Below are 24,598 nucleotides of genomic sequence, written 5' to 3'. Positions count from 1 at the left end.
AAATTCTTCAAATTTTAGTTAATCCCGACTTTCATGCAAAAATGTGCCGTTATTTCAAGTTTTCAATGAAGTCATCCTGTAGTCTTTTATTCTTCATGATATGAACTATTAAAATTATTTTCCCAACTTATAAATTATATTGAGGTAATTATGACTAGATCTTTGAATGTTCACCTCACAAATTTGTTATTTATATACAGACGAATCCCGTTTTAACGAATACCGTTATAGCGAAAATCTCGTTTTAACGAACACTTTTCTATAATCCATCAAAGAAGTTTACATAGGAACAATGCTAGGTAACCTGGAATTCCTTTATAACGAAATTTTGTTTTAACGAAGCGATTCTTCCGCGGTCTCTTCTCGAATTCGACTGTATTTGTGCAGTTTATTTTAGTCCATGCGATTTCGGATAGCGATTCGTTACTCACGATTGGTAATTTTTCCGGTGATTTTATCACTAATTGGAAGTTTTCCTTTATCGTGATTTTTGGCGATAATTGGCAATATCCCGTATCTTTGGTAAGCTGATTGCCTGGTATTTGAAAAAATATATGGCCAAATTGATTAAACGTTGATGGACATTATCATTGTCAGAATGTCTACTTGATTTCCGAAACGTCGATAGAAAGCCCTAAGAGCCAGCTATGACGTCAGGAACTTGTATCGTAACAATAATGAAGCGGCAGCTGAGCGGCGGTGGTGTTGTTGATATGGCGGTGTCGACGAAAAAACAGAAATCGCTCGGGGATATGGACAAAGATAAACGATACGACAGGCAGCTGAGGTATAATCCACATTTCCATTAACAAATAAAGAAATTATGAATTCACGATCCAATTTCATTATGTATAAAATGCACGTTTCCTTTTACGGTTGGCTATAAATGCAGTTTATTCACGGGAAGGGAATTTGATGTAATAATTTGTTAGTTCTAACACCAGTTTCGGTGTTGGCGCTGATGGCTAGAAGCTGGAGCAGTGGCCAGCGCCCTCTTCGTTGAAGAGTAAATAGAGCACATGTGCGCCAGCCCCCCCCCCCCCCATGGATTTTTCAGGTTCTAAAAAAATATTCAGAATTTGCTTAATCACGTGAATTCGTAGACAGCTATAGTATAATCTGTTTTGGCGATGTGTGGGCGAGAAAAACGTCTGAAAGCGTGACGAAAAGTCGCCAAGAGTGGAACGGAGTCATACTTTCGGACGTCTTTCTTGAAAAAGGAAAAAATTGTAGACACATATGCGAAAAAGAGATAAAACTATGGCTGCTAAAACGGAAAAATTACGATTGAAAACGAACGACGAAAGCGATTACCTTCTTAGATTAAATTGGGGGATGGAAATTGAAAATATATCATCCTAGACCAGGGGTTCTCAAACTTTCCCCACCTGCGGTGTCCCTTACCCTAATCAATGCTTACCAGCAGCTTCCAACAGCGGTGTAGCGAAGAATCTCTTTGCAGAACTTTCGTCAAACAGCTGCTCTGCGGTGCCTCTGACAAACTGACGGGACACAGTTTGAGAACCCAGTGTCCTACATTGTTAATTTACCATGAGCTTTACCACGTGACAACTTCTTTCCACTCCAAAATTGACAACCCAGATATAATAAGCTCTAAAATGCTAATGGACTCAATTCAAATTTGGGGCTATAGGTGGCTATGTATTCTAGCGATAAAGGTGACATCACCTTCAGGCGATAACCTATGGCAACCCAGAAGAACTAATAATAATAATCGACAGGAAAAATATAATAGCAACAAAAGTAAATGGCTGCCAGAAAGAGAAACATGGAAAGGAAGAGGACTAGAATATTTTCAAAAAAGGCTGTTCTTTTTTCTCTCTCCTTCCCCGCATAACCTCGTTCTGTCTGCAGCCTTGGCTGTGTAAAATCAGAGGCGCAATGCAAGCTCCTTTGTTGAAGAACGAATATATTTTTTATCAACTTTCTTTTTTTACACTCTTGTAATCTTTTATACTGTAGATGGCGAATTTATACAGGCGAATGTGTATTTGCCTGATTGTGTGGGAACAAATATCTGAATGATTTCCCAAGAACTCAGATTGCTGAAGAAGGTGGTACCTAAAGCAGTCAAAATCGCCTGTTTGGGAGTTGCCAATCATTTAAAAACCACACACAAGGGGTAAGACTGTGACGGGGAGGGGGGGAAATCATATTTAACCTTCCTTGATTAGTTAAAGTCCTAGTTCTAGTTAAAGTGCAGTATTTACTCATTGTAATTAACCAATAAGTCTATATTGGTTCAGCAATTTTTTTTTGTTGAACATGGAAAAAAGACGAGTTATGCGTTAATGTATTTGTTATTGTAACAAGTTTTTTTTTTTTCCATGTTAACAATAACCAAGGTTATGGGGTGATCATGGTCAAGCTGCTTTGGAGTCCGCCCATGTCTGTCTCATAAATGCTACTGCCACTGGTACAGAGATTCTGAAGAGTTTGGTTCTGCCAGGTATGTTGATTATTGTCATTATGTGTTTTGGTATCATTGTGAGAACAGGACCAGACTTTGACACATGAAAGGGCGCGGCCACACTGGGCCGAAATTTTAGGAGCTGTAAAATGGGATAAAAATGGGTTGATTACATTTTGACTTTAATTTAGGTTTTTACCAGACAAAGAAATTGCTTAAAATATTGTCCAAGTCTAAAATTCAGACATCCGAGACCTGAAATTCTGACAGCTAAGATCTAAAATTCAGACATTAAACCCCTCTGGCCTAGGGCTTTGACAGACCCCCCCCCCCCACCCAAGCTAAGAGAAGGATGGGCGCTGGACCAGAGGAATCTAAATTATTTTAGATACTCAAAATTGTACAGGGTTAGTCACAATTCATGCTTGTCCGGCTGAAAGTGTATGCAGTTGCAGCCCTGACATCCCCAAACTTTGGGTACCTGAAGGCAGATACACCTCTCTCACTGGGTAATGGACACCATCATGCAACTTTATTGTTGAATGTTTCTTTACGACCATGAAATAATAGTTTGATAGTCATTCTCGGGTGCCAGTGTGAACCTGGCATGCATTGAGGTGTTCATGTGTACTGAGGGACGGAGAAACCCCCGTTTTAGGAGGCTGCAAAATATTTAAAATATTTAAGCCCTTCCTCATGTGAGAAGCAGGGCGTGTCACGTCCTTTAATGTTCAATGTTATATGTAGGTCTATATTTAAATGCAGTAAACTTCTGCTTATTCAACACGCATAGGATCCCAGCTGTATGTTGGAATTGTCAGATAACTTTGAGACAAGGTATGAGAAATCATGATTTAAAAAAAAATCAGATTTTTTTAAAATTTAAATTAACTGATTGCTTATTCATTAGAACAACATTTTTCATCATCAGGAACGCAAATCTTTTCACCTAATCTCCCAAATTCAATTCAGCAAATTGATGAATAAACTAACAAATGAACAGTAAACAAGCAAAAAATATGAACACCAGAATTCTGTGTTTATATAACATGAAAAATTGTTGAGCCCAAATTAACTTAATGGATCAACAATTTTCTTGTAGAGAAAAGTTGTTTGTTCATGAGGGGCTCTTTCTTCCGCCTCCCTGGCCTGTATCTTTAAATTGAATGCCTGCTGGCAACACAGTATCACATGTTGCCACTGTGATGATTGAGTGGTCAGAGTAACAGTCTCTCATCGCGAAGATCTAGGCTGAAACCCCACCGTCACCTCAGCTGTGGCTGGCTGAAGTTGGTTTCCTGCGATTCCCAACTTCGAGGCGCGAATGCGAGCCAATCTCCCTGTTAAAAAGTCTCACTGCAGAGAGTGACAGGCCTACAACGGTATTTATTGCACTTCACTCACTATGAGTTGAGAAAAAAAACTCTTAGTTCAAAAAAAAAAAAAAAATGGATTGCAAATGGCAGCACTACACATAACAAGCATTACGCAGAAACACACTTCATGGAAGGTTCACTATATGTACATATGCATTCCAACATGTCCCAATTCATTAGAACTTCCGCAGAAGAATATGGACGAGGTGCATGTCTGGTGTAGTAGTAGTAATCTGAGAAAACCTCACGTTTTCAAAGGGTTTTTTCTTGTATACGTTCACATTGTAATTCATTATTCCTTTCTTTTATTTTGAGAGAACGAATTAAACGATTGACAAAATTTCTTTTGTATTTTATTTCCATTGGAATGAAATATTTTTTGAAGTCATTTTTGAAAATTCAACTTTGAGAATCGTGACATCCCTTAAAAATAAAGTCAAGATGTATGGAAGAATTACTTGATGGAAGTTTGGTATGTCCAACATTCTTCCAATTCTGTCGAAATAATCTTTTTTTTTGCTAATCAAAAAACATTTTCTCTTGAGATGACCTGCATTTCTTTACTTGTCAAGACAGAGCACAAATTTGAAGTAACTATTTTTTTTACTGAAAACTAAACATGCAGACAGCATAATGTTTTATTGTATTGGTGTTATGCATTACTTCTATTGCAGAAACCTTCCCACACACACTCTAAACGGCTTTGTTGTCTCCTTTGCTCAAAAAGGAACATATTCTTGTTCTCCCCTTTTTTTGTTCTAAAGAAGAATTGAAGGTCAAATCCTAGGAAGTCAAATCTTCGGATTGTGGTTTCCGGTGACGAGAAAGGAAAAATAAGGGGGAAAAAATTGGATATTTCAAAAAATATTCCTTGTGTCAAGGTTGTTTATTTGTTAAATAGGGTTTTTACTTCTATTTTCGCCAGAGTTTCAGAAACATTTTGGTTAAATTGCAGGATTTGTTGAATCAGAGTTTGTTAAATCGGGATGCGACTGTGTACTTCTTCCTACGGAAGAATATTATGACTTTTTCTACAGAGAAAGATTTCTGACCTAGCTAGATTGGTAGTAAATTGCTGCATGACGATATCAATGGAGTTGATGTGTGGTAAAGTAGTATATGATGCTACATTGTAAGCTGGGAATCAGACGTAAAAAAGTAAAATGAAACAATAGAGTTGATTGAGAATCAACTGTGAGAATTTTAATGTTTTTTTCCTGCCCTGATAGGGATTGGTGCTTTCACTATTGTGGACGGGCATAAAATATCTGGTGAAGATGCTGGCAATAAGTAAGTATATTGTTTTTATATTCATGTGATTCGATAAAAAATGAGTCAGTGATCAAATACAGATAACTAAATTATTATGGATATTTGGAGTGTCTTGCAGTCACTCTACTTTTTCTTCTTTATTAAATTGCTTGAGACATAATTCTGTTTGGTAACCCTGAGTTAATATGGGGGCTTATGTCAGGGCGGGAAAAATCACTGGCGCCAGATCGCCATGGCATGGGTACCAGTGCTTCTGATTTTTTCGTTTCATTAAAATCTTTTGATGAGAAACCAGATTTTCCAGTTTTTCTTATCTTCATAAAAAAGTCCTTAAATTGTGCTGTGCAAAAATCAAAAGGTACTTTTTCGTTATAACCATATCATTACCATTATAACCATATTCGGTATCGCCTTTGTGACTTACATATAACTACTATTAGCCGGAGTGCTGACTCTGTCACGCTGCATGATTCTTAGAAAATTTGCCAAGACATAAAAGATGCCAAGTGGTATGATTGAAATGGAAGAGTACCATGAAAAATCCCCAAAACAAAATCTCTCGGCCACTGTAACCTTTTGTTGATCATGTTTCCTTGAAGGAAATGCTGAAGATTGGTGATTTTCTGTATTTAAATCCGAATTATATTCGAATTTAATGCCAAAAGTGAGCAAAGTTGCCAAATTATTTATTCATTCAATATCTTTCAGTTTTTTTCTGGACAAAGACAGAATTGGAGAGGTAATTCTATTTCTTATTTTTTAAGAATTTTGTTCCGATATACCTTGAAATTTATAAATAATCAAATCAATATGTTTGTTACTTCCAAAGCCTGATGTGCGTCCAATTCAAAAAATGGTTGAGAGGTTTGGTCTAAGTCTAATTTTTAGAAGTAATTTTGTTCTTAGCTGGCCAGTTCGCAAAGTGGTTTGAGATCCCAGGTCAAAGTATGATATGCTGATGTAAGATGGTCCGGTTGGCACCAAATCTATTTTTTTCATCAACTCATGATACATGGCTATATATATAGCAGCTGTATTAAATTAGCTCCACGTGACAAGATAAAAAAAGAAGAAATTTGCAGAAAAAACTATTTATATAATAATATAGACACAGTTTTCTGTCAAATGTTTTGAAGAAAAAAAAAGATTACTGACACATGACTGCAGTTTGATGGGTTGCCATAGTTAACGAGGGCATAATTATCACAAAAAATGTGCCAACGTGGCAATGACCCCAAAGAAACTTGTTTATTGTTATCAGACTTTGGCCAGGGATCCATTTTGCAAACTGGTTGGCCAAAGCTTGAAATTCAGACATCGTCTAGGTCAGTGATTCTCAAAATTTTTTGACTCACAGAAATAGTTAAAAGTAACCTTTTAAGTTAAAAAAATTCTATGGAGGGGCCCTGAAGGCCAATTTTTTAATTATTCATCAGTCACTGATTTATTTTTACTATTTGAAAACATTTATAATTTTTTTATTTTCCTCAAGTGGCCGCGGAGACCCTGGAGAGTGCACAAGGAGCACCAGTTGAGAACCGCTGGTCTAGGTTAATATTCAACAAAATCGTCTAATTTGCGAAATGACCAACTTTGAGCTTTGGCAGTAACATATATATGTATGAAATTTTTTTTCTACCATTCATTTTCATACAATATTTATTTTTGTTTCAAGTCCCGTGCTAGAGTTGCTACGAGTTATTTGTTGGAGCTGAATTCTGAAGTTCAAGGAGATTTTGTGGAAGAGGTATTTCCCCCCCCCCCCGCCATAATCGCTTGATGCAACATTTATTTACTGTGATATGAAGTGTTGTAAGTATTGGAAATAGAATTGAGGTTATATTTCAGTTTTTATCCTTTTCAGCATATTGATCAAATGCTGGCTTCCTCTCCTATGTTCTTTCGAAAGTTCTCTATCGTCATTGCCACTAGTCTGACAGAAAAGTAAGGGATTCATCCATTTCCTCACTAACATTCTTTAGTGTGCACAGGTGTCAATACTTGCAATTTATCCAAAAAGCCTTATCAAAATCTTCCAGTCAAAAACCAGATTTTTTCTGATTTTTCATAAGTTTATTTTAAAAAACCCCCTAAAAATCCTTAATTTTTTCTTTTTTTGCTTTGCAGAAATTGAAAATCTTTTAAGAAATTCCCTCAGTCCTTGCAATCACAAAGTGATAATTTTTTCTCAAGGAAAATACCGAAAATTATCACCCGTTATGATACAAAAACGGAGGAAAGTTTCCAATTTTTGTTAAAATCGACCAAAAAATCGCTAGTAGTGGGAAATAAAGTGCTATTGCTAATCAGAGGATTAAAATGAATTTCATGAAAAAAATGAAAAAAAACTATGAGACAAATTAATATGTGAGATGAATATTCATAGCAGCTTGATAAAGAATAAAATAAAGAAAGCTTTGTTGAAAATATGGGAAGAAATGGGGTAATTTTTATTTTTAAAAGAAGTTAGGAGGGGTCAAAATTGAAGGAAAATACTGGAATGTCTTGGAAAAATCCCGAAATTTTCTTTTTTATTTGTATGACATGTTTTTCCTGGCAGCATAATGTTTTGTTACATGATGAATGACAAATGTTTCGAGTCTGGGAATTGGCACCTATGCGTAGAAGCTATTAATCTAAGTAAGTTGCATGGAAAATATCTTTTTTTGTTGTTAATCACATCCGAATAGTTGAAGTTGTGAGATACAAAATGGTAAAATACTACTATGTTCAAAGAGTTCAGAGAAGAATGAATATACATAGAACCTGTTTATTTGGGGTTTCCTTTGAAGTAATTACCCTGTGCCATTAAAGCAGAATGTTTTTAATTTTTCTGCAATGAGCCCTTGACTGATTGAAAATGTTCTGCGGTGAAAATCCTCATATTAGTGTTTTCTGTGCTTAAAATTCTTCCAGAATGTTCTGCAGTAGCACTGATTGTTCTGTGACCTACCTTCGCCGATTTCAGTATATTCTGTTTTGGGGCCCTGCAGAATTATGCAGTTTTGCTATTGTTCGTACACAGATGTAAATGGATTGCAAGCCTTTTTTGTCATGCCCTCCAATATCTTTGTTGCAAGATAAAAAATGCGTGGGGTCGAAATGACCCCACCACACTATTCAAGAGTTAAAAATGTACAAGTAGATAATGCTGTACTTAGCACAACTTTTATCAAGACGCAGATTGCAACACCAGCAAATCAGCTGCTGAAGAACCATTTTGACAATAACAGGATGACAAGACACCTGGCCTCCACGTTTACCTGACATTAACCCTTGCAACTTTTATCTTTGGAGGGTACCTCAAAATGTTGTGTACAGTGGTTGGATAGTGAAATTTGGTGAATTGAAAGCACATCCACATCATTACCATGACATACTCTGATCTGATATTGAACAAGCATTTTTGTACTTCCATCTCAACCAGTTTAAACCATCAAAAACCTGCCAACCCTGATTTAGAACTATTTTAATAACCCAAACCAGGTGGTAGCTTATCACAGTTTGGGAACCACTGATATAAGAAAACAGTCTAGCATGGCACATTTTGTCAAATGAGAAAAGACCACAGAAAAGTCACCAAATTCTGCTTTTTGCATTTGATAGACACTGTTGTAGGGCGCTACACTTCTTTGGAATTCGAGACTCGTTAAGCTGGTTGTGGAAGCATCAGAATGTGATGTTTTGGCAGATAATCTGACACCAGAAGGAACCTCTGAGTCCTTAAACATCTGTATGATTCGGTGAGATGAAAGCAACCAGATCTCTGAAATCTAAGTCGTGGGTGCTCCATCACGACAATGCACCGGCTCACAGGTCCCCCCTGGTGTCAGATTTACTTGTCAAAACATCACATTTCAATACTTCTACAACCCTCTTATTCTCTGCTGATTGCATTCCATGGAACTTTTTCTTTTTTACTCTGACAAAGAATTGGCTCAAGGGGCAATTATTCTTAGGTCCCGAAAAAGTGCAGCAAGCAGTGACAAAGACACTGGAGGGTGTGACAAAAAAGGCCCACTATCCAAATTTACATCTTTGTATGAACAATGGCAAAATTGCACAGGGTAATTACTTTAAACGAAATACCAAATATATATATATATATATATAAATAAATAAATAAACAAACAGGTTCTATCTGGATTCATTCTAACTGTAATTTATTCTCTGAACTTTTTTAGTGTAGTATTAAAAATGTAAATACTGTGAAGTGATCTGCACTTTAATTATATCTCTGCAAATGTATATCTCTAGAACTTTGTTGTTACTTGCTGATAAGCTATGGAAAGAGAAGATACCTTTATTAGTTTGCCGTTCTTATGGTATGATTGGTTATATGAGAGTCCAAATTGTTGAACATTGTGGTAAGTTCTAAAATGATGCTCAAATTTGATAACAAGGGTCAATAAATTGTGCACATATTTAGTTTTGTGTGGTTTAGTTTATAAAACAATTAGATCCCTACTAATCACATACTAATTGATATCTATGTTATATTTGCAGTTGTCGAGTCACATCCTGAGAGTGACTTTTATGATCTCCGTCTTGACAAACCTTTCCCCTTGCTGCAGCAGTTTGTTGATTCTATAGATATGGATAATTTAAACAATAAGGTGAGATTTGTTTCCAATGAAGGAGAAATGATTATATATCATTTAGAAATGAGCATATAAAACAGTGATATAAATTGTAAAATATTTTAAAATAAATATTATGACACTCATAAATATTTATGTACATTAGGTATAGATCATTTCTCCTTTGTAGATACAATCTGATTTTAAACATGAATAGTAGATGCAGGGGTCTGTCCAGATGAAATTTGGGTACATTTTTTGGACCCTTCATAAAATTCCCTGATCTGAAAAACTGATCCTTTACTAAATACAAATTGACGAAACAATAAATTTAACCTTCCGTTTCTTTTGTGAAAAATTAACTAGGCCATTTAAAAAAATAAACTAACAGTGACGAATCTAAATGCTTCTCTTACGGCAGCACTAGTATGTCTGAATCTCTACTGCAACTTGTTCTAAGAAACCCCATGACTGCATATTTTAATAAACATGAGTGTATAAAACATTACTGCACATTCTAGCAATCTATGACTGCTTTATGAATTTTGTAACACTATTGGATATACCTATTCATTCACCTTGATAAATATACTTGGAAACATCTAATTTGATTTACCATTATGCTTTCGGTTATTGTGATAGATTTTTCTTTGTAGTTTCATATAAAATAATCATTTCACTGCCAGAGAACTTTCAGATATGAACTTATTCAACTAGTTTGTAATTTCAGGATCATAGCCATATTCCTTTTGTTGTCATACTGCTCAAATATTTGAATCAATGGAAACAAAGCGTATGTAAATATTTTTTGCTTGTTATTTATATATGAAATGAAACTTTTTTTTAATGTCAGATTTTTCATGAGTCAAGTGATAATGATTGATTTCTTGCTTAACAAAAGCAAAGCTCCATTCGTAGCTGTGTAATTATGAATTCACATTGTTTTGTTATTTTTGTTGCACTGTTGTTTTAGTCATATGTTTGGTCAACTTAATGATTTTAAAATTATGCTTGTGTGGGTTGCAGAATGATGGGAGATTACCAAAAACTGTGAAAGAAAAGAATTTGTTCAAATCGGAAATAAAAAATGGTGAGTCTGAACTGTTTGTGTGTGCTTATGTAAGAAAAAGGTCTAATTCGAAAAAAAAAGAGAAATGTATAAGTGTATTCAGTTTATGCATTTAATTCTAGCATTTTCCTGTGTATAATTCACAGATTATATGCCAAAAACATTGGAATTTCTATAATGCTTATGATGTACTATTGGGTATGATTTGTGGGATTTTTTTTCTGAGTGGGGGTGGGTAATAAAAATTAATATTTAGAAAATGATTAGCATAGATTTGAGTAGAAAAATCAACTTTTTTAAAGTGAATGTCGTATAAATTGACATTGAGCATCTTGAAAAGCTTCATGAAAATATATCGGATTTTGAATCCAAATAACTTCTAGACAACACATGTAAAGACAGTGTTATATATCTCGGAAAGAGGAAGTTTCAAAGTTTCTAGTGATGGGAATTTGATCTCAGTCGCACACAAACATACCATATAAATGTCACAAACATGCGACACATTTATGTGGTAAAAAGTATGAAAACTCTTGTCTCACATCCGAAATTGGTATAGCTTGGAACCCCGGCCTGCTATCAGTCTTTGTAAGGTGGTTTTGCATTTGTCTTAGCAAATTCTACAAAAATGTTGTGGAATAAAAAAGCCAATATGGAGCATTTGAAAAAAAAGAAAATTAGTCAAAATTGTAATATTCTTGTTTTTTTTCAAAATAATTCAAGGTACAACTAATAAATTGTTTTTGAAACACCAAAAACGATTTGAGAGAATGGGGCGACTTGTGGTGATTCCAAAAATTTCAAAGTGGTTAATGTTTTATTTAAAGCCAATGTTTTACTAATTAACATATTCACATTAACGTTTTGTGTTAATGTGTTATATTAAAGCATGCATATCTATTCTCAACATATGTTTGAAGATTTTGAAGTGATGTGAAATTTGAAGAAAAACAGTTCTCTGTGTCAATGTGTTTTTCTTTTCTTGATGATAGGCATGAGGAAGCAGAAAGATGGTGGCGAAGAGGAAAATTTTGAAGAAGCAGTGAAGGCTGTCAACAGGTCCATTGTAGAGACTAATGTAAGTTTCCTTGGAGAATTTGCTTTTAAAACATTTTATTCTCTTGTACATGAATGAAACAGTATAATGATGTCTTTCCATGCCTATATTTGTTGTAGCAAAGTTGTTTGTATATTTTGTTCAAAATAAAAATAATGTCTGAATATTTTAGAATTCTGTTGAGTTCATATATCTTAATAAATGAGTTCTGTTTGAAGCTCATAAAATGTTTCACATTCCTCAACACTGGAATGAGCAAAAACATACCCACAATTTCAAGGAAGATCTTGGTGAATGTTCATTTATCATAGAGTAGATGCCAATGCTCCCAATCTTCCAGTGGTAAACCATATTCTTCTAATTCTTTTGTATCTTCATAGAAAAGTCCTCAAATTGTTTGCTTTGCAGAAATAAATAACTCTGAAGAAAATCCCTCAGTCCTTGCAATCTCGAAGCGACCATGTTTCCTAAAAATACAAATAATACAAATACAAATACAACGCCACAACAGGCAAACTGCCCAACGAGGCGGCTGACTTAAGAACATCATGGATCCCCGAGCCCCTACCTACTACTGCTACATCACACATGCACCCCCCCCCCGCGGAACCCCCCAACGAATCGGTACATGCGGGAATGTGCGTGTACGTGTAGTGCAACCTAACGTAAAGTTTTGTTTCTGTGTAATGCTTGTTATGTGTAGTGCTGTCATCTGCCCCCAGTTTTACTAACTATGAGTGAAGTGTTATGGTTGAATGATTTACCGTTGTAGGACTGTTGCTCTCTGTGGCGAGACTTTTTAAAGGGGAGATCGGCTCGCATTTGCGCCTTGAAGTTGGGAACCACAGAAAACCAACTTCAGCCGACCACCACTGTGGGGTTCGAACCCGGATCCTCGCATCACGAGTCCGGCACTATAACCACTCGACCACCACAGCGGCATATGAGAAATTGTCAAATTTTACCAAATATGTTGTTAAAACAGAGCAAAGTTTCAGATTATCGCCAAAAGTTCTACGAAAATCACCAATGGCAGGAAATGAAGTGCTATTGCAAATCACAGTGGATTAAAATAAATTCCACGAAAAAAAAGGAAAATTTAACACAATAAATTTGTGAGATGAATAGTCAGTAATAATAATCAGCTTGATTTCACAGTGAAGTAAAAAATTCGAGAAAGCTTTGTTGAAAGTACAAGAAGGACAATTTTTATTGAAAAAAAAGTTGGGTGGGCCAAAATTACAGGAAAATACTGGAATGTTCCAGAAAAACATGTGATATGGTTACTCTCAAAAATCCGAAATTTTCCCTTTTATTCATATGGCATGTTTTCTTTGGCAATGAAATGCTTCATCACTTGACAAACTACAAATTTTTAAGACTGCGAATTGGAACCTATGATCTACAATCTCTATAGCAGTCCAAATGACAGCTGCCACCATTCTAGGTAGAACATTCATTCGATCATAATACCTGATACATTTGTCTTTTAGTGATGTGTCATGACATTTCAATGGGATTTAGTTTCATAGTCAAACAGTGCAAAATAACCACTTACATCTTGTGTTGAACCTTCAAACTGCTTCCATTATGAATGGGTGATGTATGAGCTGAGTGGGCTGCAGAATTTGCTTTGAATTACATGATAGATTGATGGTTTGCAGTAGGGGGGGGGGGGGGAGGAGGCTGATTGAGAAAATGAAAAAGTATATTTTAGTCTATTTGTGTCATGTTTTAAACGTTTAAGTCTACTTACTTTAATTTCAATGTTTATTTTGTGTAAAGTTGAAAAGAGGCATGTGCCAAAACAAAGATTGTATTTTGTATTGTATTGAATTGTATTTTCGTACGTAATGTGTTTGATCACTGTTACGTGTTTTTATTTGAAGGTTCCATCAAATGTGAAAGAGCTTTTAATTGATCCTGCTTGTACAGATATATCATATCAGGTGAGAATTTCTGTGAGAATCAGAATATTATGTTTGTTTTCATTGGCATTTGATTTAATTTTGATATCTTTTGACAACTTTTGAAGTTTTTAAACCTTAAATTGGTAGAATCTTTTCTTTATACTATAGTTTCTCATTACAATATAATATCCCATAAGATTTATTACAATTAGTATGTGTAATTCCCATGTAATGAGCGATACTATATAAATTTTGTAACAATAATGAGCGCTTTACACCACAGTTTCCCTAAACTTTTTGGTTCTATGGACCCCTTCAGATTTTTTTCACACACCCATCTCCCAAACTTGAGCCAACCCATAGGATTCTATACTGTACCCTCCCATAGTTTTACCTCTTGGACCATCCCATCACTCCCGTATTGCCACTTCTGCAAACACTGCTGAACACAAAGAAAAATGCTAGACTATTAGTCTATAGGTGATTGACTCTTCAGTGAAAATATTCAATTTCTTTATCGATGTGCATTCATTAAAATTTTTCATTCATACCGTAGCACACCTTGCACATTAGCCCACATGTTGTAAAAGTCAGGGGATGCCAGCTTTTTAAATGTTAGTCTTGTCCATTCCCGGCATACCGGGAAAAGCTACATTCACTAAGGATGTGCCCTCACATGATATATTCAGAAGACAGATATCAATCTATACTAAATACTGAATGAGTACGTGAATCAGAATATAGTATTTTTCACTGTAGCATGTGTATTGCTCAGGAATTTAATTACAATAATGTAAATTGCATATTTGTTTATTATTGATCTAATTTGGTTATCATCAACCTAATACAAAATACATATATTGTATTTCACACATGCTTTTCTCCATGTTCTGAGATAAAAAAATATGCTGTTGCTTTTTTTATTAGAACATCATGGTTTGCATTTCAACAACAGTTGAATGAATGTTGCAAAAATGCATTTATACAACATCACATTATCAGAAAAAAATATATCGTATTAAACATTGAAATAAATGTAATAGTGGTAATTACCCGTACATTAAAATTATTTTGTGTAGTTTTCTAAAAAGAAATAACTATTAATGATTTATTTGGCATTACATTGTCATACTTATTTTATTTATTTATTTTTTGTTGTATAGAGTGAATCGTTCTGGATTATGGTGAAAGCTCTGAAACAGTTTTGTGATCAACACAGTAATGTTGAAATTTTATAATCCAAGTATTTTTGTTTGTCATTGAAATTTTGTCTTAGGCAGAGTTTACACTATAAAAGTTTTCTAAAAGTTCTTTTATGAAATTTAAAAAATTCAACCAGTAAGTTTATGGGTTGCATTTTGCTCAAATGTAACCTATAAGCTTTATCGGCTGAATTTTTCAAGTTTTATAAAAGGGATTTCATCAAACTTTTATAGTGTAATACCGACCTTAGGCTGGGATTACATTATAAAAGATCTTTTACAAAACTTGAAAAACAACCAATAAGCCTATTGGTTACATCCACTCGAACATAATTGATATGCTTACTTGTTGCATTTTTAAGTTTTATGAAAGAACTTTAATAAAACTTTTTATAGTGTAATTCTGGCCTTAGCATTGTTCTGGGCGATTTGCACGGCATCGGATGAATGATAGTTTTGTTAAACAGTGAAACCTGTATGCAACCGAATGCTAACAGACTGAAATGGTATTCTGTTTTAGATAGATTTCTGTTTATAAATTTGCACATCAAAGCACTAATCATCAAACAAACTATCTTTTGATTCCGCTCAAGACATGTTTCAGCCTTATACAGTGTCTGTCTTAGGCAGGTTTCACTGTAGTTTGGACATTAGTGCTACTTGAATGATTGATAATAATTATGCTAATTTAAACCTTCTTAGAAGTAACCAATGAAGAAATCAAATGCTGTGATACCTCGGCTAACAAACTCAATTCATTACGGAATGATATTCATAAGCCGAAACATGATTTTCCCATAAGTTCCAGTATAAAATTTGTTTCAAGTTCTGCTTAAAATTTGGAGATACTTGTTATAAAACACCAAGTAGCACTGCAAAAACAGCAATAATTGACCAAAGATTGAAAGTGAAACAGCTTCACAAGTGAATGGGAATTTACAGGAAGATGAGAAACTGAAAATCTTTTTATTTTACACCATTTTTACAACTTAGTCGGGTTCATAGGTTTCCTTATATGACGTGGTCAGCTCATTCCTATCTCAATGCATGTAGATGTAAAGGATAGTCTCCTAGGATGTTTAGACTGTCAGTTTTAGTGCTATAAATTTCCTAAGGCAATAGACTGATGTAGTTTTCAGCATGAATGAAAGCTTATTGCTGAGTCTCACTGAAAGCATGTTTGCCCTGAAAACAGGCTTTTCTATTATGCATTTTTCTCTTATCTTGATCATGAAACATAATTTTACACGAAAAGTTAAAAAAAATTTCTTAAAGGGAAGTGAAGCTACATCTGAGAAAAGATTCCTAGGCAGAAATAAATTAATCAGGATCTAGTGACTAATTCTAATGATGATTGGTGTGAAATTTCATCTCTCACAATGTTTGCTGTGTTAAAATCATGGGAAAATCTTTTATCTGAAAAATTTTTAAGCTGAGGTTCGTTAGGGAAATATCACTGTACAAGGAAAAATACAAAGTAATTCTTAATGCATTTCAACACACTGTAGGTGCCGTCTTAAGAGGATAAATATAACAACTATCATGCTGACCGATGATCACACTTGTGTTTTGGTTACCAAATCTAAATTCCCAGTTGCTCAGTGGAAAAATATGTATGTTCAAATGAAATGTTGTGGTCAGAATAAAGCTGAGAGCCTGTGTGTGAGTCCAATGCCACGTTCTGATTGGTTGCTTGATAGAGTTATTCGATTGGTCTATTCAAATTTTTTCAAAATTCCTTCTGTTAGTGAACCTAAGCGAAACCACTGCAATCCGTGGTGGAGATTCATTATTGTTTTCTAATTTATTTTTGCGTGATAGTCATTATTAGAGTTATAGTGGTTATATTCATCTTCTGAAGATTATACCTATAATGTGTAGAAATGTATAGGAATTTCATATTTCTCCTTGTAGCATTGCACCTTGTATCACCTTTTTCATTGGTTCCTTCTGAGAGTATATTGAGCAAAGGTTTGCTCTTCCATAATTTATTTAAATATTGATGTAAGTTTTCTTGATCAAAACTAAGAGTTACTGTATAAGCGATAAAAATGCTGTGTGAGGCTTTTCCTTTCTTCTCAGAGCATTGGAGTTATTCTGTATTCCTGCTGATTATTGAGATATTCAGGGGAAAAATTTAAGATCAACAGTTTAATTCATCAGGTATTCATGAAATCGAAGAGTTTGTGCAATCAGTTTCATTCAGAATGTACATTATTTGATATGCAGAAGCATTTTGTTATTTTTATAATTTTTTTATAATCCAAAAAAATAATTGGGTGACTTGCAATTTCTTGCTAAAATTTTTTGGGGTTGTGCATGCTAATACATGATATTTGCTGGATAGACATTCAGTTTCACTTTGGCATAATGCTGATGTCTTTTAATGTCATCTCACCTGTAACTACCCAACACCAGTTTTTGAAGGTGTTTGCCAGCATAATTACCATATTTTAACAAGTATGAGGAACCCCCTGATTTTTTAGGCTTAAAGTTCGAAAAGGTTTTATCAAAGATATATATTTTTTAAAGATATATATGTATGTATAAATATATTTTTTATTCACCATAGAAACCATTTAATTCCTCATCACTCTTCTGATATGCCACAATCAGCTACAATATCAACTAGTTCATTATCATTAGAGTCACTCTGATCGTAAATTGCATCATCCTCAGTATCATCCATATTGTTGCTGTTGCCACATTTTTTAAAGGCTTTTACAATTTCTTCCTTTTCACTGTTCCACGACTTCTCCATCGAGCTGCAAACTTTTTCACAACTGTTGGCGTCCTGCATTTTCCTGTTGGTGTTAGGTTGGAGTTAACATCCTGCATCCATTTGTTTTATTCCTCCCTCATATGTGCTACTATCCATGCATAAGAAATCCTAATTTTTGGCAAAAAGAGGTTCCTTACATATGTTAAAATATGATAAATATTTGGGCCAATTTGTGTGTTATGAAGTCACTCTGAGTGCGCTAACCAATACACACCAAAGTTCTTTACCTATCGAGCCTGGGGCGACCACAGATAGATGGGGCTTTATTTCCCACCCAACTTCACTGGTTAGAAACTGCAGTATATGACCTGAGTTGGTGTGCGGTAAAGTAAACTTAGCTTAATTGTACTGACACTACACTCCGACCCAGTGTATTCAAACCTGAGGATTCACTGTATGTGACCAGTCACCATTCAATGTACCAGTCTCCAGTGGGCGATGTTATAGTATAGCCTGAATGTCTATGGGTAAAAATTGTCCAGCGATTTGATGGTTTCATCATTCAACATCAGTTCAGTGGTAGATTAGTGTCAAATTGCAAAGCACCTTTGTATTGCGATTAAGTACCATTTTCACGTCAGTTGAAAGTCATTAAAATGTGTGTCTGTAGATTCATCAGTATTATTCATGTTATTTACAATTTTTTATGTTTGACTTTTTTAATAGGTTATCTGCCATTGAGTGGTGTGATACCAGATATGACAGCCAATACTGAACGGTACATTACACTGCAGAGAATGTAAGAATACTGCAATAATCATAATTACAAAAACATAGCTGTATGCAATTATCAATGATGAAATTCTATTTGAACATTAACACATTGTCACCGTATAATGAAAACCTTGTTCATTAATAAAAACTCCCAACTCTTCAGGAAGAGCAAAAAAAGGATGGGACGTCCCATTGAATAACATGTAAGTGGGGTTAATTTTTTTCTCTTCAGCGGTTCCCAACCGGTGCTCTGTGGAGCCCCAAGAGCTCCGTGTGCACCTCCCAGGGGCTCCGCGGCGACTCGCGGAAAATAAAATGAATCAGTAGATTTGATAGATAAGTAAATAAGAGAGGCCTGCAAGGTTCTGCCATAAAAAATATGTACAAAAAAGGACTCCTCGAGTCAAACAGAGCTCCGCCATAGAAATTATATATTGAAAAGGGCTCCACGAGTCAAGAAAGGTTGAGAACCGCTGCTTTAGAGAGTAGATTGTGGCCAATTTGTTTTGTAAAAGCTGTAATAGATGAGACAGGATGTTCTCAATCTAAAACACTCAAGTCATTATCAGCAAAAGTTGATGTGCAAAGTTTTCATTATAAGCTGACGATATATTTAATACATATTTTTTAAAATAGTTTATCCATAATGTTATAAGTCACATAGTATTTATATAAATTTTTATTACTTACTCTTTTGTATTTTTAAAAAATGTAATATTTGAGCGTTCATTATATATACAGTGGAATCTAGAAAACGAAACATCTAGACAATGGAATAACATTCCGTTTTAGATAGATTCTCATTTTGCAAAGGTGCACATCAAAGCACTAATCATTCAACAGATTATATTTTACTGAGAAATAGAGTTTTCCAGATGTTATGCAGAAACAAATCTTTGGAAAGAAAAGTGATTTGTCACTCTGAGAATAGAACTTGCTGTCTTTGCGTGCTGTGCAAGTGTGCTAACCAATACACCAGAGACATTTTTTCATTTCCTTATAACACACATTATTAGCTTGAAGTACTGATTAAGAGGTGTTTTTTCGGCCTGAACTATACTGAAAAATAGAATTTTTTGAATGTTATGCTGAAAAGTCTTTGGAAAGAAAAGCGATTTGTCTCCTCTGGGAATCCAACCCAGGTCTCCTTGCATCAGCATTATCAGCGTTTCTATTAATATGTGTCATAAGGAAATGAAAAGTGTTTCTCTGATGTATGTAAATTTTTTCCACTGTGTCAAATATGAAGAAATGCTTCATTTTGACGAGGTAAAGACAAAATTTGTCATCAAATTTTTTTTTTTCCAAATTTATTGTTTTGGAAAACCATCAAATTGACAGCCAGTGTCAGTTTGGCCTCACCACAGCTGAATTTGCAAGATAACCTGTGTCATGGATGACCATAATGTCCCTTTTAGTCTGTCTGTCTGTCCTGTTTTTTTGGCTAGATGGTGACATTTTTGTTAACAGGATTTTAATTTGAGTGTAGTAATGTATACACACTGATGGGAAAAATGATTATCTCTAGGATGGTGTTAATGACAGCTAATTAACTCTAGTGAGTGGCAATAATTTGTTTTTTTGTGTTAATCCACGATGGCCAGCAAGATGCTATGTTTTTTTAAAGGGGAAAAACCTGTGCAATTTTACTTTTATTAATGAAAAATCTGTCTACGAAACTTGAATTCTATGTAAAAATATCCCTAATTTTCATTCTCTAAAGTTGGCAACTGTTATATGTAACAAATAGTTCTTCCCATCGTGATTTGTAATATTTTAAAATTTTTTGGAAATTTATACTTTTTATTCGTCTTTAGTTATAGGACAAAAGCAGAAGAAGATGCATCTGTTCTATTTGAAACTGCACAATCCATCCTGTCTTCTTTAGGAAAAGTGAGCCCTTGTTTTTTAAGTTTTTTCCCTTTGAATCAATTACATGTCATTCAGACTGATTCATTACTAGTAATCACAGGCAGATATTTATAATTTATTTTGAAAATTTGTTGAGAGATCTTTGTTTTTGATTAAAAAAAAGGGATTTATTAATGAAACATTTGAGTTCATAGCAGTTCATTTTCTCTTCCATAGCCCTGTGATCTAATCACTGAAAATGATGTTAAACTTTTTTGTAAGTATTCTTTTACTTCTCTACACAAAATGTTTATCTCAACATGAGCACCCTTTGTAGCTCAGGTTACATCGAAACTTTTTTTCTCATCTTTTTGTGAAATCCAACCCAATATGTTTCTAAACCTTTATTCGTCCATAGCCAATGAGGGCCATAGATGAACAAGCCATTTCAAAAGTGAATGTATTGGAAAGCGATATTCTCAGATTGCATTCCATGATGTTTAGCAGCTAGTGGCTAACAAGCATTTTCATAATGCAAACAGTTCATTTCTGGATGACAAAAAAGATTTACGAATGTCAGTGATCTGTTTTTGTGTCATTTACACTATGTCATTTTTTTATTATATCAATTTTTCATGACATCATCTGTGAATATCATTTAAAGCTTTAAGCTATTTTTTTAAATTTATCAAAAAAAAAAAAAAAAAAAAAAAACCATACTTTTGTTATGTGTAAGTTGTTCAATTTTCTTTTTTTTTCACCAGAGAAAATCACAAAACAACTGAGAAAAAACACATAATAAGACACACATGACGATGGCTCAGGTACTCTGTGACCCAAACGGACTGAAAGTCCTTCCAGTGGGTCAATATAAATTAATTAGTGTGGTGGTAGAATCCCTGTGCCTTGTCTTTCATGTGTTAAAAAAACAATACATTTTAAGCACTGCCTCTTATAAAAGAGGAGCTTTTCCCCGGCATCAACAGTAATTGGCTTTTCATTCTCCAATGTGGATCGCCCCAGGGCATTATGGGGTCGGGCGGGCTGCTGTTTCAACACATTGACATGGGACCTCTGAGAATGGGGAGGGAGTTCTGTAAAAGAATGAATAAATCTCCAGTTCTACGAAATGGAAAATATTTGTTTTATTGCCAAAATCTTCACAAAATCTTACGTTACCAATGGAAAAAAAAACACAACAACATGGATAGAGAAGAGCTTAACATGAAATTAAAATTTTTGTACACAGTTAATCCGCACCCAGATAATCAAGGTTCTACTATGTATTTGAATACTAACATATAAAGTTACGCTTTTAATATGCAGAGAATGAATTAATAATTTTCAGAATTTTTTATGAATTTTCAAAATGTTTCAGTGGCCCTCCCTGTATATTCTCATAAGTGCTTTTTTCCCCCTTCTAGGTAAGAATGCTCGGTATTTGCGTGTTGTACGAGGTACTCCTATTACTGAAGAATATGTTGCAGATTGCTCTAGAATTTCTGATTTGAGTGAGTTAAATATATATGAGCGAGTCCAATGGATTCCAAATTTAGCACTCTTTTGGTTTGATAGGACCATTGACTGATTAGGAATCTGTGTTCATTTACTGATGAGTGTTTTTCATTTCAGTGCAAAATTTGGACCATGGAGACGATTGTGATATTATCTATTATGCACTGTTGCGGGCAGTAGATAGATTTCATTCAGAGTTTAGCCGATATCCAGGACTTCATAGCACCCAAGTTGAGCCAGATGTAGCAAAACTTAAAGTATGTTTTTATTTTGAATTGCTCTATGCATAATTTGCTTCTGTATTTCGTGAAATGTATTTCATTGTTAGTGTGATTTCAAGTCTTTCTAATTCGTGATCTTTACCCTTGGGCATTCAAAACTGATTCTGGAATGTAAGAAATTCTTTTCCAAAGCTGAGTTGTGTCATACAGTAATATCCCAACATGCTACCCTGAGTTGCACGATTCTGGAGTTACACAATTTTCAGTGAAAAATACACACTTCTGAAATACAAGCATAATCACTGAAGGAGTCTGACACAAGAGAGAGAGCGGCGGGTTATGACCTGGTTAGAAGGAGGAGGATTATATTGTTATGAACTATAGACGATAGATGGCGCAATTCTTTATCGCAGTCTTCTGTTGGCAACAGGAGTTGATGCCGGTTTCGGTTTATCGGAGAGGGATGCTATTGGTGAGAACATTCCAGAAAGTCCCGCCCCTCCAGACAGTCCGTACGGTGCCGCCGCCGACTTGGAAACTGTAAAATAGAATTTTGTAGAACATTCTTTTTCTCAAAGTTTCCACCAGGATTATAAATAGTGTGGTGCTCACAAGATGGCAGGCTCGAATGGAGAGAAATTCGATGAACAGTCAGTTGTGTTTAAACTTTTTGAGAAAGTTGTTAGCTCTCTGATTATCTTGTAAATATGTGTATAAATTGCTGTTCTGTAAATAAATCTGTGTTTGTCTGTTGAACCGCTTCTTGTTTTGCAACCTTGAAGTTTTGTGGAAAATTATCCGGAACAATATTGTTGAGATAGTAGAGATCACTAAGTGATAATCAAGAAATGTTTCATTTGACCAGAATGTCATATGTGATGAAACTACACTGATTCTTGAAAGACTACAGTGTATAATGATAAAAACTTTACAGTGATTTAGAAATGGAATCCCAAAGCTTGTATGGTACAGCGAAACCTCGCTACAACAATACTCGATACAATGATAAATCCCTCTATTACTAATTTTTTTCAAGTCTATGTGGAAATGTCTATACTCTAATGCTAACCTATTGTATCTTGATACAATGGCAATCCCTTTATAACTATATTTTTTCTTAGTCCTCAGAGTATCGTGCTATCGAATTTCCACCATATCAGTATCTGCCATTTTTGCAGAGAAAAGGTTTGGTCCCAATTAACTAATATTCATATGTAGCCTACATGTATGCAAAATCATACCCTAACTTGGGAAAATTCGACTTACAGGGTTATCGTTGGTCCCACTTATTGTGTTAACTTTGGGGTATTACCATAATTTATAACAATTTCCAATTATGCTCCAAACTTTTTGAATTTCAGGATTAATTTTTCTATGTGTAAATCAAGTTTTTTGCTTTAACTCTTGTGTTTTTCTTTTGCTAAATGACGCATACATGTTTGTAGATTATTTTCATTTTGCTTGCAGAACTGTATGAACAATTTACTTCAAGATTGGGGATCCATTTCGCTGTCAAAAGATGATTATGTCCATGAGATGTATGTATCAATTAAGCTCCTGCTGTTTTTTTTTTTTAATGTAAAAGCTTTTTTTTTTTACAATGAGAGTTCTTTTGTGCAATAATACAGTGAAACTGTTAGATGGTCACTTGGCATGACTATCTATGGAAAAACTAGGTGGAGGTGACCACCAAATAGGGGTTGTGGGATTGCTATTTAGTTTGGGTACCCATTGTGGCCGATTATCCAGTAAGCATTTTTTTTCCAGCCTGCATTTGTTTTTGCATGTGACTGAAGAATGGCTGGTTGCTGACCACCTCTGGAAGGCAGGGGGCCCATGTAATGGAGGCCCTTTGAATGTTATGCTTATAGAACCTATTGTTTGTCCTAAAGATAAAGATAATCTGACCATGAAGTAACTTCAGGGGTATTACTATAATTTATAACAATTTTCAATTATATATGCTCCAAACTTTTTGAATTTCGAAATTGATTTCTATGTGTAAATCAAGGGTTTTGCTTTAACTCTTGTGTTTTTTTTTACCAAATGATACATGTTTGTTTTTGGAATCAGTAACATCTTCCCTCCCCCAAATTAATCTGCTTTCTAATTAAAATTTGAGGGCATATCTCAAAATGTCAAGTTTGTACATTTATTATCTTTATCAAGTTTGTACATTTATTATCTTTATCAAGTTTGTACATTTATTATCTTTATCAAGTTTGTACATTTATTACCTTTATCAAGTTTGTACATTTATTATCTTTATTAAGTTTGCACATTTATTATCTTTATCAAGTTTGTACATATATTTATCTCAATGTCATTGTATTTTTACCCTCGGCATCATAACATGTATGAACTTCATATTTGAAGGTGTCGATATGGAGCGGCAGAACTGCATTCAGTGGCTGCTTTCGTTGGTGGTTGTGCTGCGCAGGAGATCATCAAAGTGATCACAGGACAATATGTGCCATTCAGTAACACTTTCATTTACAATGCCATTTCTTCGACAACATCTGTTTTTTATTTATAGGGCAGGCATTTGGTTGTGAAAATCACCTTCTTTGTGCCCTTCTAAGAAATGCTTGTCACTTGTAAATAAATTTTTTCTTTTA

General features: G+C 34.6%; 1 protein-coding gene across 1 annotated transcript; it reads left to right on the top strand.

Annotated features, from left to right (window-relative positions):
• The first annotated feature begins 648 nt into the window (after nucleotides 1–648).
• APP-BP1 (Nedd8-activating enzyme E1 regulatory subunit APP-BP1) lies at nucleotides 649–24,598 on the top strand. Its single transcript, XM_089233388.1, has 20 exons — nucleotides 649–787; nucleotides 2,367–2,470; nucleotides 5,037–5,097; nucleotides 5,788–5,818; nucleotides 6,755–6,826; nucleotides 6,944–7,023; nucleotides 9,337–9,446; nucleotides 9,586–9,695; nucleotides 10,390–10,452; nucleotides 10,686–10,749; nucleotides 11,721–11,806; nucleotides 13,675–13,734; nucleotides 14,859–14,913; nucleotides 18,346–18,418; nucleotides 20,211–20,286; nucleotides 20,482–20,521; nucleotides 21,669–21,755; nucleotides 21,877–22,016; nucleotides 23,448–23,518; nucleotides 24,357–24,598. Exons 1-20 carry the CDS (start codon nucleotides 678–680, stop codon nucleotides 24,514–24,516), a joined length of 1,653 nt encoding a protein of 550 aa, XP_089089514.1. The 5' UTR covers nucleotides 649–677; the 3' UTR covers nucleotides 24,517–24,598.

Source organism: Pholcus phalangioides, unplaced genomic scaffold (genome assembly GCF_987345545.1).
Source record: "Pholcus phalangioides strain wild (caught in Gottingen) unplaced genomic scaffold, Ppha-v1.0 ptg000001l_1, whole genome shotgun sequence".
Taxonomy (NCBI): domain Eukaryota; kingdom Metazoa; phylum Arthropoda; class Arachnida; order Araneae; family Pholcidae; genus Pholcus; species Pholcus phalangioides.
The sequence above is the reverse complement of the archived record's forward strand: the minus strand, read 5'-3'. Positions and strand labels throughout refer to the sequence as shown.